We start from the raw sequence: 15,339 nt of genomic DNA on the forward strand, positions 1-15,339 counted from the left end.
GTGGTGTCATCTGCATATCTGAGGTTATTGATATTTCTCCCAGCAATCTTGATTCCAGCTTGTGTTTCTTTCAGTCCAGCGTTTCTCATGATGTACTCTGCATATAAGTTAAATAAATAGGGTGACAATATACAGCCTTGACGTACTCCTTTTCCTATTTGGAACCAGTCTGTTGTTCCATGTCCAGTTCTAACTGTTGCTTCCTGACCTGCATACAGATTTCTCAAGAGGCAGATCAGGTGGTCTGGTATTCCCATCTCTTTCAGAATTTTCCACAGTTTATTGTGATCCACACAGTCAAAGGCTTTGGCATAGTCAATAAAGCAGAAATAGATGTTTTTCTGGAACTCTCTTGCTTTTTCTGTGATCCAGTGGATGTTGGCAATTTGATCTCTGGTTCCTCTGCCTTTTCTAAAACCAGCTTGAACATCAGGAATTTCACGGTTCACATATTGCTGAAGCCTGGCTTGGAGAATTTTGAGCATTACTTTACTAGTGTGTGAGAGTAGCCTGTGGCCTCTGCTGAGTTTTCCAAATTTGCTGGCATTATTGAGTGCAGCACTTTCACAGCATCGTCTTTCAGGATTTGAAATAGCTCAACTGGAATTCCATCACCTCCACTAGCTTTGTTCGTAGTGATGCTTTCTAAGGCCCACTTGACTTCACATTCCAGGATGTCTGGCTCTAGGTGAGTGATCACACCATCGTGATTATCTTGGTCTTGAAGATCTTTTTTGTGCAGTTCTTCTGTGTATTCTTGCCATCTCTTCTTAATATCTTCTGCTTCTGTTAGGTCCATACTATTTCTGTCCTTTATCGAGCTCATCTTTGCATGAAATGTTCCTTTGGTATCTCTGATTTTCTTGAAGAGATCCCTAGTCTTTCCCATTCTGTTGTTTTCCTCTGTTTCTTTGCATTGATCTCTGAAGAAGGCTTTCTTATCTCTTCTTGGTATTCTTTGGAACTCTGCATTCAGATGTTTATATCTTTCCTTTTCTCCTTTGCTTTTCGCTTCTCTTCTTTTCACAGCTATTTGTAAGGCCTCCCCAGACAGCCATTTTGCTTTTTTGCATTTCTTTTCCATGGGAATGGTCTTGATCCCTATCCTGTACAATGTCACGAACCTCATTCCATAGTTCATCAGGCACTCTATCTATCAGATCTAGGCCCTTAAATCTATTTCTCACTTCCACTGTATAATTATAAGGGATTTGATTTAGGTCATACCTGAATGGTCTAGTGGTTTTCCCTACTTTCTTCAATTTAAGTCTGAATTTGGCAATAAGGAGTTCATGGTCTGAGCCACAGTCAGCTCCTGGTCTTGTTTTTGCTGACTGTATAGAGCTTCTCCATCTTTGGCTGCAAAGAATATAATCAATCTCATTTCGGTGTAGACTATGCCTTAAATCATATCTTTGTATTCTTTGTTGATAACTCAAATTTTAATTATTTTTTAGTCACATTAAAAATCTTACAGCATGTGGGAAAGTTCATGGTTTACAAAACTGACCACTGCATAATACTGTTAAAATAGAAATGGTTTAGTTAGGAGGACAAACAGCTTCTGGGTACAAGCAGAAATTAATGTTTCACTATGCATTAAAAGTCTGAGATGGAAGAGTTTGAGTAAAAGTACTTCTCTGGTAGTAAATTGACTTGGAAATATTAAGAGATAAGGGAAGTACCCTGGCAATGAGGATAGAAAATTAATTTAAATAGGAAGCTCTTCTATGGATTGTACAGTGACACTGATCCCATTTATTATTATCTTTTTTCATCTAATAATTTTAATTCCTGATTAATAAAGAGTTAAATAAATAAACTATAGTGAAATACTTTATTAGACTTTTGGGTGTTTAGTATACCCTTAAGTTTAAGTGTTAGTGTATAGCAATAACCTCTAAGATAAGTGGGAATCAGAAATAATTTAGATCTTCTTGTAGAGGTGTTGTGTTATTTATTAGCTCCTCTTAGAAATGCAGCACAGAATCTTCAAATTCTTTGTGTGTTAAAGAAACAAAAATACTTGAGAATATCTAGTTTCTTTAGGTGTATTGACACTTAATTTGTCAAAAGGAAATGTTGGGTTTCAAAAACTAGTACTATGTATGACTCCACTGGATTAAAGTGTGAAATTGTATAGCTAAATTTCTGAAAGATCTCTTTAGTAAATTGAATCTGTAAAGTCTCTGTTTAGAAGATCTTTTTTTTTTTTTTTTTGAAAGCCTCTTTGCCTTTCATTATAAAAGAGCCTGGTACTGCTTTCTGTTTTAAAAATCCAGCTGGAAAATTACGGAGTATGAACTTTTGCCCATCGGGTCTTCATTTGGAGAAAACAGAAATATGTCTTCAAAATGGAGACTGACACTTAAGTGTTTATCCTGTCAATGGAACCTTTAGCTTATATTCTTTACTTTTTTTCTGTAATGACAAATAATATATTTTGGCTTATACATGGTGTAGCTGAATTTTAAAATACCATCTTTATTTTATGTGATTCTGTGATTGTTCAAACTTTTCAATGATCTGTTCCTTTCAGAGTCTCTCAGAATCTCTTAAAAACGGTGTCCTTGGTTCCTGCATCTTCATTTTGGGTCTGTTAAATTGAAATACAACATATTTATATTGTTTCTAATCATAAATATTGGCTCAATATGTCTGAAAATATCAATATACTTAATATAATTTTATATGTATTCTTTTAAAAATAATGGGCTTAATTTTAGTACAGTTTTCTATTTATAGACTTGTTGAGCAGATACATAGTTATATGTATCCACACCTCACCCACCCACCCACAGTTTCCCCTTTTATTAACATCTTGCATTAAGTGTGGTATATTTATTACAATTATTCAACCAATATTGATATATTATTATAGTTTGTAGTTTACATGAAGGTTCATTCTTTATGTTGTACAGTTCTGTGGATTTTGACAGATACATAATGACATGTATCCATTACAGTTTCATACCGAGACTAGTTTCACCATTCTGAAAATTTTCTGCACTTCATCTATTCATCACTCTTCACCCAAACCCCTGGCAACCATTGTTCTTTTTCCTTTTTCTATTGTTTGTCTTTTCTAGAATGTTGTATAGTTGGACTCTCATAGTATATAGCTTTTTCAGACTGATTTTTCTCATTTAATATGCATTTAAAGTTCTGCCATATCTCTTCATGGCTTGATGACTCATTTCTTTTTTGTTGTTGTTTTGTTTTGGGTTTTTTTTGTTTGTTTAAAAAAATTTTTTTATATTGAAGTATAGCTGATTAACAATTGTGATTGTTAGGGACTCAGTGAAGAGATTCATCCATACATATGCCTGTGTCCATTCTATGGCTCATTCCTTTTTTTACATTTTTAATTGGAGGATAATTGCTTTACAATGTTGTGTTGATTTTTGCCGTACAACAACATGAATAAGCCATGTAAGCACACATATACCCCCTCCCTCTTCAAACTCCCTCCTACTCCCTCCGTTTCTTTTTATCACTGAATAATATTCTACTATATGGATATAAAATGCTGAAAGATCTTAGGAACTGGGAAAAGACTTGCGATGATTCTTTTGGTAAGGACAGGGAGGAAGAGAGGTAGGAATGGTTGTGAGGCTTCTGGCTGTCCTCTTCCCATTTTTCTAAATGTGTTTGCAGTTGGGGGAGGGGTAGCCATTGATAGGGGTGAGGTCAAATGTTTTCTCTTCCTGAGACTTCTCCTTACCCTGTTTACCATGATAGATGAGGAATATATATGAACTTATCACAAAATATTTGAGACTGCTACTGTAGAAAAAATCCTTTTTTTCTTCTACCTTTCTCTAGAAAAAAATCCTTTTTTTCTTCTACCTTTCTGTTTGTGACTGCCTCTGCATCGCTGTCCCCATGCTTTTATTTTTCTCACCATCTATATGTCATTTCTAAAAATATCCCTTCTGACACTATCTTTCCTAAAGTCTTTGTCATTGTTCTATTCCCTTCCCTTTTCTTTCCCTTTCTCCTTTGGTAATATGACCTACTTAATCTAGCAAAAAAAGTGTAATCATACTGTCCTGTTTTATCAAATGATCCTTATTTTTTATGTGTCTGAAAATTCACATTCAAATTTAATACACTGAAGTGAAAAATGTTCTAGATTATTAAATTGCATTTCCATATATGGTGTGCCACTGGGTGTAATAAAATGAACACTCATATTAGCATCATCTAATATGTTCCTTGGTGGCTCAGATGGTAAAGAATCCGCCTGTAGACCCGGCGACCTGCGTTTGATCCCTGGGTAGGGAAGATCCCCTGAAGAAGGAAATAGCAACCCACTTCTTGCCTGGAGAATTCGTGAACAGAAGAGGCTGGTGGGCTATAGTCCATGGGGTTGCAAAGAGTCAGACACGATTGAGCGAATATACATGACAGTATGTCAGTACAATGTTTTTAGACCATTTTGGCAGTATGTGTTGATGCCTTAAATGTTCATATTTATACCCTTGACCTAGTCATTTCATTAGAATCCATTAAAAAAATAATCTTAAATAATGAAAAAACTATGTATAGTATCCTTAATATGTAGCAGTAAGAATGTTTTTATGAACCACTTAAAATTATATATTGCACTGAGAAAATACATAATTTTTTAAAACTAATACGATCTGTACCTATAATAGAACTTGGCAGACATAGATTTAACATCTAAGCTAGGAATGAGTATGCTGCTGCTGCTGCTAAGTCGCTTCAGTGGTGTCCGACTCTGTGAGACTCCATAGATGGCAGCCCACTAGGCTCCTCTGTCCCTGGGATTCTCCAGGCAAGAATACTGGAGTGGGTTGCCATTTCCTTCTCCAAGGCATGAGTATAAATCCCAATAATTTTTTTTTCAGAGCAATATGGCAATATGTCCATTTTAAATCCACATACCTTTTGACGTAACAATTATGCTTATAGGTTGCCTTACTGATAGACTTTGATATGTGCTAAAATATTTGCTGTGATAATCATTGAAGTATTATTTATACTAAGTCTGTCCATGATTTTTTGTTAAGTGGTAAATATTTTCTCTTCTAGGAATTTATTTGAGGGAGATAATCAAGGCTATGGATAGATATAAAGCTGTTATATATATATATATATTTCTAATTCCAAAATAATATTTAAATCCTAAGTCCTATTACATCCTAATCCTATTAAAAGTCCATTAATAGCAGATGAGTTAAATAAATTATATGTACCATCAATGGAAATTAGTCAGTGTTGCACACTATAAAGAAAGCTGAGCACCGAAGAATTGATGCTTTTGAACTGTGGTGTTGGAGAAGACTCTTGAGAGTCCCTTGGACTGCAAGGAGATCCAACCAGTCCATCCTAAAGGACATCAGTCCTGAATATTCATTGGAAGGACTGATGTTGAAGCTGAAACTCCAATCCTTTGGCCACCTGATGTGAAGAGCTGACTCATTGGAAAAGACCCTGATGCTGGGAAAGATTGAAGGTGGGAGGAGAAGGGGCCGACAGGATGAGATGGTTGGATGGCATCACTGACTCAATGGACATGAGTTTGAGTAAACTCCAGGAGTTGGTGATGGACAGGGAGGCCTAGGGTGCTGCAGTCCATGGGGTCACAAAGAGTTGGACACGACTGAATGACTGAACTGAACTGAACTGCAAACCATATTGTAGAAGACTGTAATGACACATCTTGTACAATACATACATGTAGACTAAATGTTAGCTTTTTTCCTCTGGATAGTAAGATACACGATTTGATATTTTTATTTTTTAATGACCTATGACTATTTTATAAAATATATAAAAACCATGAGTATTTTTTTTAATTGAGAAAAGTTAAGTGTAAGAACACATGTATACCTGTGGTGGATTCATTTTTATATTTGGCAAAACTAATACAGTTATGTAAAGTTTAAAAATAAAATAAAATTTAAATTAAAAAAAAAGAAAAGAAAAGACTTGGAAGGAAACCAAAATTTTAAACAGTAGTTGTCTTTCAGTGGTGGGATTAAAGGTAGTTGTGTGTGTGTATGTGTGTGTGTGTATTTTTTCTATATTTTTCCTTACTGGGAAAATTATTATTCTCATTTCATTGGAAATAAAGACTTTATTTTTCAGCTTCGTTAAAAGCCTGATTCATAAGTAGCTAGTTAACAAAGTACCAAGTAACTTTTATATAGTTGACAGACTTTTTAAAATTTTTATTTTCATTTTTATTTTAGGCCAGAAATATACATACGGGAGAGTTGGCTGCAGTAAAAATTATCAAATTGGAGCCTGGTATGTATTAAAACTCTCAAAATAATTTTTGAACACTTTTCCCGGATATCCTTCCTTATTTCCCTTCTTCCAAAAGAGTCTTTTTATGTTGTCAGGACAGTAGGGTATCTCCAGTATGGTTGTATGAAATTCCATTGGAGGTTGTTCATGAAAGACAAATTTGATGCAGTAGTTTTGTTACTAAATAAAATTTGTAATATGCACATTCAAAAATTGAAAGACACCTTGACAATCTTAAGGTAATTTGCTTTTTAAGATTGTAGTGAAAATTTTAACTTCAGTTTTAGCTTTTATGATAATTTGATTAATAAAGTATTCATTGATTTGGGGGGAATATTTGGTGAAATTCAGGATAATTATATTTTATATGTCAGCCATTCCCTCGCTCGTTGATATAGGTTTAATAATTCTCGCCTTAGCATAATGCTTTTTTTTTTTTTTAATACTTCTGTCAAAAGGCTGTTTGTTTTAAAATGTATTGAGTAATTTGCTTTGAAAATAAAACCACTATATAAAACTTGAAGCAATTTTTTATTTTGATATCCTAAAATTTTCTCTTTTTTAAAAATGTTATTTATTTATTGGCTATGCCGGGTGTTTGTTGCTGTGTGCAGGCTTTTTCTAGTTGCAGAGAGCACAGACTACTCTCTAGTTGCAGTGTTCAGGCTTCTTATGGTGACTTCTCATGTTGCTGAGCACAGGCTCTAGTGTGCACGGGCTTAAGTAGTTGTGGCCAGCAGGCTCAGTTGTTGTGGCTCCTGGGCTCCAGAGCATGGGCTCAGTAGTTGTGGAGTACAGGCTTAGTTGCTCCAAGACATGTGGCATCTTCCCAGACCATGGATCAGACCTGTGTCCCTTGCATTGCAAGGCAGTTTCTTAACCCCTGGACCACCATGGAATCTCCTAAACATTTCTAATGAGAGCATTAGTAACTTTCTTTTTTTCTCCAGTTTCTTTTTTTTTTATATACTGTGGTAAGGTACACATAACATAAAATTTGCCATTCAAACCATTTTTAAGTGTATAAAATACATTCATTATGTTGTGTTACCAAAACAATTATTCATTCCAGAATGCTTTTCATCTGCTAAAACTGAAATTCTATATTCATTAAAAAATAACTTCCCATTCCCATCTTTTTGGCAGCCCCTGGCAGCCAATATTATACTCATTCCAGAATGCTTTTCATCTGCTAAAACTGAAATTCTATACTCATTAAAAAATAACTTCCCATTCCCATCTTTCCAGCAGCCCCTGGCAGCCGACATTATACTTTTTTTTTGTCTCTGTGACTTTGATTATTCTGGGCATTCCCTGTAAGTGAAATAACAGTATTTGTATTTTAGTTCCTGGCTTACTTCACTTAACCAAGTGAACCCAGGTCTCCTACATTGCAGGCAGACTCTTTACCAACTGAGCCACCAGGGAAGACCTTAACCAAGTGAAACAGTCCTCAAAGTTCATCCATGTTGTCTCATATGTCAGAGTTTTCATCCTTTTCAAGTCTGAATATTGTATTGTGTGTATATACCACATTTTACTTATTTATTCACCTTTTGATGGGACACTTGGGTTGCTTCTATATTTTAGCTGTCGTAAGTAATGCTGCTATGAATGTGAGCATATAAATATTTCTTCAAGATCCTGCTTTTAGTGTTTTCAGTATATACCCAGAAGTGGTATTGTTAGATCATATGGTAATTATGTTTTTATTCTTTTTGAAGGACTATCAGACTGTTTTCCATAGTTGCTGTACAATTTATATTCCTATCCATAATACACAAGTGTTCCAGTTTCTCCACCTGCTTTCTAATACTTGTAATTTTTCTTCTTTATTTTTAAAGCAGCCACCCTAATGGATGTGAGGGGTATTTCATTGTAGGTTTTTTTGCATTTCCCTAAGGATTATTCATGTTGAGCGTCTTTTCATGTGCATATTGACCATTTGTATATCTGCTTTAGAGAAATACCTACTCAAATCCTTTGCCCATTTTTTAATCAAGTTGTTTTCTGTTGTTGTTGACTTTTAGAAGTTCTCTGTACATTCTAATTAATCCTTTATCAGAAAAATGGTTTGTAAATATTTTCTCTCATTCTGAGCGTTGCCTTTTTACTCTGTTGATGGTGTCTGTAGATGCACAAAACAGTATAAATTTTCATGAAGTCCAGTTTGTCTATTTTTTCTTTAGTTGCCTTAGCCTTTGGTGTCATACTCAAGAAATCGTTGACAAATCCAATACATGAAGCTTTTGCCCTATGTTTTCTTTGATGAAAGAAACAGTCTTAGGTCTTTATAGTCTTAGATCTTTGATCCATTTTGAGTTTATTTCTGTATACAGTGTTAGGTAAGGGTCCAGCTTCATTCTTTTGGCTATGGATATCCACTTTTCCCTAGTATCATTAGTTGAAAAAGCTGTCCTTCCCCATTGAATGGTCTTATTAGCACCCTTGTCAAAAGTCATTTGACTGTATATGCAAAAGTTTCTTTCTGGACTGACTGTTCTATTCAGTTGGTCTGTATGTCTGTAGAGTCCCTGTATTACACTATTTTGATTTTAGTAGCTTTGTAGTAAGTTTTGAAATCAGGACGTGTGAGTCATCAGTTTTGTACTTCTTTAATATTATTTTGGCTCTTCAAGGTCCCCTGAGATTCCATATAAATTTTGGGATGGGTTTTTCTATTTCGACAAAAAAGTTTATTGTAATGAGGAGTAATGCTTTTTGACCAGGTGGGCATTCACTTGCTGCTTCATAAAGTTAAACATTGTAGAATAATGGTGTGACCATAATTATGCCAACCAGTTTCTTAATTTGCACAATTAAAATGGTTTTACATTTCAAATACAGTATTTTGATCATTGTGTCTATGGTTCATTATGGAGAGATTACTGAGGTAACATGCGGCATCACTTTAAAAACAAGGTTTCAGATAGGACACAGTATCCTTTTTTCCCTGGATAATAATAATCTATAATAATACTCTTTTAAAGTCCTCTTACTAAGTTCCACCTAATAAGTGTAAAATGATCTCCAAAATGTCATTAGTACACATTAGAAGAGAATATAACAGAATTATGCATGCATTTGCCTCTTCTTGGGTTACTTGAGCAAATAAATATTCAAGTTCACGAAACATTTACAGTGCAGATAATGAATGGGCTGAATTTGCAGAGGAAACGAAGATGTTTATCCCTTCTCTGCCTTCAACAAGTAGACTGAGCTCATAGTGCAGTTTCACTTATTTGACTTAAGGGTATATCCTACTTTTGATTATAATTCAGGTCATGAATTAATGAGTATATTTTTAAAATCCTACAATTCTGACTTCTCAACAAACCTTAAAAAAGAAAGCATACCATTATGTGATGTAGTTATTTAACACATAAAGATTAGTTGCTGGGTTCATAAATTAAGGCTCTGAAAGATTGGAATTTCTTACTTCCTGGCTTTAAATTTGCTGCCTTTGTGTTCAAGTTCACTCATATACAGAGACTGACTAATGTTTAAATTCTTACCCCCAAAAAGAATAACATAGAAGTCCAGTAAATTCTTGATTTGATGTGATTTCAATGTTTGGCCATTTTAATATTCTTTTAATTACTTACACTTACGCTTTGTTCAGTTCTATCAGGTTGTCTTTTTTATTTATTTAAATTTTTTATTTTTAATGCAATTTTTAAAGATTACACCTCATTTACAATTATTGCAAAATATTGGCTATATTCCCCATGCTGTACAATACACCTTTGTAGCCTAACTTATACCCAATGGGCTTCCCTGGTGGCTCAGTGGTAAAGTGTCTGCCCGCAATGCGGGAGACCTGGGTTCGATCCCTGAGTTGAGAAGATCCCCTGGAAAAGGACATGGCAACCCACTCAGTATTCCTTGCCTGGAAAATTCCATGGACGGAGGAGCCTGGTGGGCTATAGTCCATGGGGTTACAAAGAGTCAGACACAACTGAGTGACTTCACTTGACTTTTATACCCAGCAGTTTATACCTCCCACTCAACCACCCCTATATTGCCACCCCACTTTGGTAACCATTAGTTTGTCCTCTGTATCTGTGTGTCTGCTTCTTTTGTTATATTCAATAGTTTGTTTTATATTTTAGATTCCACATATATGTGATGTACAGTATTGGGCTTTCTCTATCTGACTTATTGCACTTAGCCTAATGCCCTCCAGTCCATCAATGTTGCTGCAAACAGCAAGATTTCATTCTTTTTCATAACTGAATAGTATTCTTGTGTGTATGTGTTTATACACATACCCTATATCTTCTTTATCCATTCATCTGTTGGTGGACACTTAGGTTGCTTCCATATCTTAACTACTATGAACATTGGGGTACATGTATCTCTTCAAATTACTGTTTTAGTTTTTTGGAGATATATCCAGGAGTGGCATTGCTGAGTTACATGGTAGCTCTATTTTTAGTTTTTTGAGAAACCTGTTTTCCATAGTGGCTGCACCAGTTTACATTTCCACCAACAGTGTATGGGGTTCCTTTTCTCCACATCCTTGCCAACATTTGTTATTTGCATTCTTTTTTATGATAGCTGTTCTAAGAGGTGTGCAGTGATATCTCAAGTGGTTTTGATTTGTAGCTCCCTGATGATTATTGATATTGAGCATCTTTTATGTGCTTATTGTCCATCTGCATATCCTCTTTGGAAAAATGTCTGTTCAGTTCTTCTGCCCATCTTTTAATTGGGTTGTTTGCTTTTTTGATGTTGACTTGTATGTGCTGTTCATATATGTTGGGTATTGATCCCTTATTGGTCATATCATTTGCATATATTTTCTCCTATTCAGTAGGTTGTCTTTTCATTTTGTCATTGGTTTCCTTTGCTATTCAAAAGCTTTTATGTTTAATTAGGGAAAATAATAGATGCATATAATGAAGGTTAAAAGTATTTAACAAAGAGTTAGAAAGTATAAAGAACAGCCAGAGATGAAGAATACAGTAACTGAATGAAAAAATCGCTGGAAGTAATAAAGAGTAGAAAAGTAGAAAGAATAAACAGTAGGTTAAATGATGCAGAGGAATGGATCAGTGAGCTGGAAGACAGAGTATTGGAAATCACTACTGCTGAAAGAAAAAAGAGAAAAGAATGAAAGGAAATGAGGACCAGCTTGGTGAGTTACAGTCCATAGGGTCACAAAGACTTGGACACACTGAAGGGACTTAGCACACACACAGGAAACCTATGGGACAACATCAAGTGCAGTAATATTTGCACTGTAGGAATCCCAAATTATTGGAGGCATTAAAGTTAAAAGCTTCCTAACCTGGGGAAGGAAACAGTCACCTAAGTCCAGGAAGCACAGAGTCCCATACAGAATTTACCCAGAGAGGAACACGCCAAGACACATTGTAATTAAAATGGCAGAAATTAAAGGTAAATAGAGAAGAGAATGGGCTTCCCTGGTAGCTCAGCTGGTAAAGAATTTGCCTGCAATGCAGGAGACCCCGGTTCGATTTCTGGGTCAGGAATATCCCCTGGAGAAGGGATAAGTTACCCACTCCAGTATTCTTGGGCTTCCCTGGTGGCTAGCTGGTAAGCCTGCAGTTTGGGAGACCTGGGTTCGATCCCTGGGTTGGAAAGATCCACTGGAGAAGGGAACAGCTACCCACTCTGATATTCTGGCCAGGAGAATTCCATGGACCGTATGGTCTGTGGGGTTGCAAAGAGTCGGACAAGACTGAGCAACTTTCACTTTCAGAGAAGAGAATATTAAAAACAGCAAAGGAAAAGCAACAAATAACATACAAGGGAACTCCCATAAGGCTATCAGCTGATTTTTCGGCAGAAACTCTGCAGACCAGAAGGTAGTAACATGGTTTATTTAAGGTAATGAATAAGAAAAATGTACAACCAAGAATACTATATTTAGCAAGTCTTTCATTCACATTTGATGGAGAAGTCAAAGCTTTGCATGTGTGTTCAGTCATGTCCAACTCTTTGTGACCCCATGGACTGTAGCCTGCCAGGCTCCTCTGTCCATGGAATTTTCCAGGCAAGAATACTGGAGTGGGTTGCCATTTCCTGTTGCAGGGGATCTTCCTGACCCAGGATCAAACCTACATCTCCTAAGTCTCCTGCATTGGCAGGCAGATTGTTTACCACTGTGCCACCTGGGAAGACTTACAGGCAAGCAGAAGCTAAGAGTTCAGCACCACCAAACCAGCCTTACAACAAATGGTAAAGGAACTTATCTAGGTTAAAAAAAAAAAAAAAAAAAGGACACAACTAGGAACAAAAAATTATTTGGAAAGCTCACCAGTAAAGGCAAACATATAGTAAAGGTAGGAAATCATCCATACACAAAACTAGTAGGAAAGTTAAAAGACAAAAGTAGTAAAATCATCCATATCCACAATAAGCAGTTAAGGGATTCATGAAACAGATGTAAAATGTGATATCAAAGACAGTAATCATGAAGGGAGGAGAGTCAAGTGCAGGGTTTTTAAATTGCATTTGAAACTAAGAGATGAGCAACTTAAAACAATCATGTATATGCATAGATTGCTATACAAAAGCCTCATGGTCACCTCAAACCAAAAATCTTTTATAGATATACACACAAAAAAAGAAAAAGGAATTGAAACACAACACTGAAATAGTCTTCAAAGCACAAGAGGAAAGAAAAAAGAAGGGGAGGCGGAAATGACCTACAAAATTAAATCTAAAACAATTAACAAAATGGCATTAAGAATACATATATCAATAATTACCTTAAATGTAAACAGACTAAATTCTCCAACCAGAAGACATTGACTGGCTGAATGGGTATAAAACAAGACCCATATATATGCTGCCTATGAGAGACTCACTTTAGATGTAAAGATACATAAAGACTGAAAATGCGAGGATAGAAAAAGTTATTCCATGCAAATCCAAATCCAAAAGAAAGCCAGAGGAGCAATATTTATGTCATACAAAATAGACTTTAAAGACTGTTCCAGGAGACGAAGAAGGATACTACATAATGATCAAGGTATAAATATAAGAAGATATAATAATTGTAAATATCCATTCACCCACCACAGAAGCACTTAAATATATAAGTTAAATATTAGCAGACATAAAAGGAAAAATCAACAGTGACACAGTAATAGTAGGAGACTTTACCTCCGCCCCCCACCCCCCGCCAACTTTCATCAATGGAAAGATCATCCAGATAGAAAATCAAACAGGCCTTCAATGACACATTAGACCAAATGGTCTTAACTGACATATGGAGAGCATTTCATCTGAAAGCTACAGAATACACATTGTGGTGCACATGGAACATCCCCCAGGATAGAGCACGTGCATGGCTGCAAAACATGCCTTGGTAAATTTCAGAAAATTAAAATAATATCAACCATCTTTTCCAACACTATGAGACTAGAAATCAACTATATGGGGGGAAAAAAAAAACAACTGCAAACACAGGGACACATGGAAGCTAAACAGCATGCTACTAAAACAGCCAGTGGACTACTGAAGAAACCAAAGAGGAAATTAAAAATTACCTACGGACAAAAATGAAAACAGGATGATCCAAACCTATGGAATAGAGCAGAAGCATCTCTAAGAGGATGCTGTTTACGCTTTAAAAACCTTGACTTTTCAAATGTTTTAAAAGTTTTCTTCAATTTGTCTACTATCTTTGTACTCTGTTTATGGTACTTTTCTGTGTGGAAGTTTTTTTTTCCTTTTAGGTAAATTTGGCAGTTCTCCTTTATTCCTCTCTTTCTCATATATAGGCTTTTTCTACTAGTCGGCTCTAGAGCTATTTCACACAGTTTCTTCTAGTTTTTTCCTTTCTCCTACACCCTCCAACATTTAAATGTTTGCTCCATCAGGGACAGTTTTGTCCTAAGGTGTGAAGAAGAGCGTTAAGTACACTTCAGTCACTCATTCATGTCCAACTCTCTGCGACGCCATGGACTGCAGCACTCCAGGCCTCCATGTCCATCACTAACTCCCAGAGCTTACTCAAACTCATGTCCATCGAGTCGGTGATGCCATCCAACAATCTCATCCTCTGTCGTCCCCTTCTCCTCCCGCCTTCAATCTTTCCCAGCATCAGGGTCTTTTCCAGTGAGTCAGTTCTTCGCATCAGGTGGCCAAAGTATTGGAGTTTCAGCTTTAACATCAGTCCCTCCAATGAATATTCAGGACTGATGTCCTTTAGGATGGACTGGTTGGATCTCCTTGCAGTCCAAGGGACTCTCAAGAGTCTTCTCTAACACCACAGTTCAAAAGCATCGGTTCTTCGACGCTCAAGCTTTCTTTATAGTTCCAACTCTCACATCCATACAAGACTACTGGAAAAGCCATAGCTTTGACTAGATGGACCTTTGTTGGCAAGATAATGTCTCTGCTTTTTTGTATGCTGTCTAGGTTGGTCATAGCTTTTCTTCCAAGGAGTAAGCATCTTTTAGTTTCATGGCTGCAGTGATTTTGGAGCCAACAAAAATAAAGTTTCTCACTGTTTCCATTGTTTCCCCATCTATTTGCCATGAAGTGAGGGGATCGGATGCCATGATCTTAGTTTTCTGAATGTTGAGTTTTAAGGCAACTTTTTAAACTCTCCTTTTTCACTTTCATCAAGAGGCTCTTTAGTTCTTCTTCGCTATCAGGTATAAGGGTGGTGTCATCTGCATATCTGAGGTTATTGATATTTCTCCCAGCAATCTTGATTCCAACTATGCTTCATCCAGCCCGGCATTTCACATGATGTACTCTGCATAGAAGTTAAATGTTCAGGGTGACAATATATAGCCTTGACATACTCCTTTCCCAATTTGGAATCAGTCTGTTGTTACACGTCCGGTTCTAACTGTTGCTTCTTGACCTGCATACAGATTTCTCAGGAGGCAGGTCAGGTGGTCTGGTATTCCCATCTCTTTAAGATTTTTCCACAGTTTATTGTGATCCACACAGTCAAAGGCTTTGACATAGTCAATAAAGCAGAAATAGATGTTTTTCTGGAATTCTCTTGCCTTTTCAATGATCCAATGGATATTGGCAATTTGATCTCTGGTTCCTCTGCGTTTTCTAAAT

At 36.2% G+C, this 15,339-nt stretch overlaps 1 protein-coding gene across 4 annotated transcripts in view; it reads left to right on the plus strand.

Moving 5' to 3' along the window:
- MAP4K5 (mitogen-activated protein kinase kinase kinase kinase 5) overlaps positions 1 to 15,339 on the plus strand; it is a 123,387-nt gene that overhangs the window by 21,781 nt on the left and 86,267 nt on the right. For 3 of the 4 annotated variants that reach the window (XM_025295799.2, XM_025295801.2, XM_025295800.2), the window contains exon 3: positions 6,222 to 6,279. The exons of the other annotated variant lie outside the window; for it this stretch is intronic. In XM_025295799.2, the coding sequence (XP_025151584.1) occupies positions 6,222 to 6,279 (58 nt within the window). The remainder of the gene's footprint in view (positions 1 to 6,221; positions 6,280 to 15,339) is intronic. 4 annotated transcript variants of the gene reach the window in all.

Source organism: Bubalus bubalis, chromosome 11 (genome assembly GCF_019923935.1).
Source record: "Bubalus bubalis isolate 160015118507 breed Murrah chromosome 11, NDDB_SH_1, whole genome shotgun sequence".
Lineage (NCBI taxonomy): Eukaryota > Metazoa > Chordata > Mammalia > Artiodactyla > Bovidae > Bubalus > Bubalus bubalis.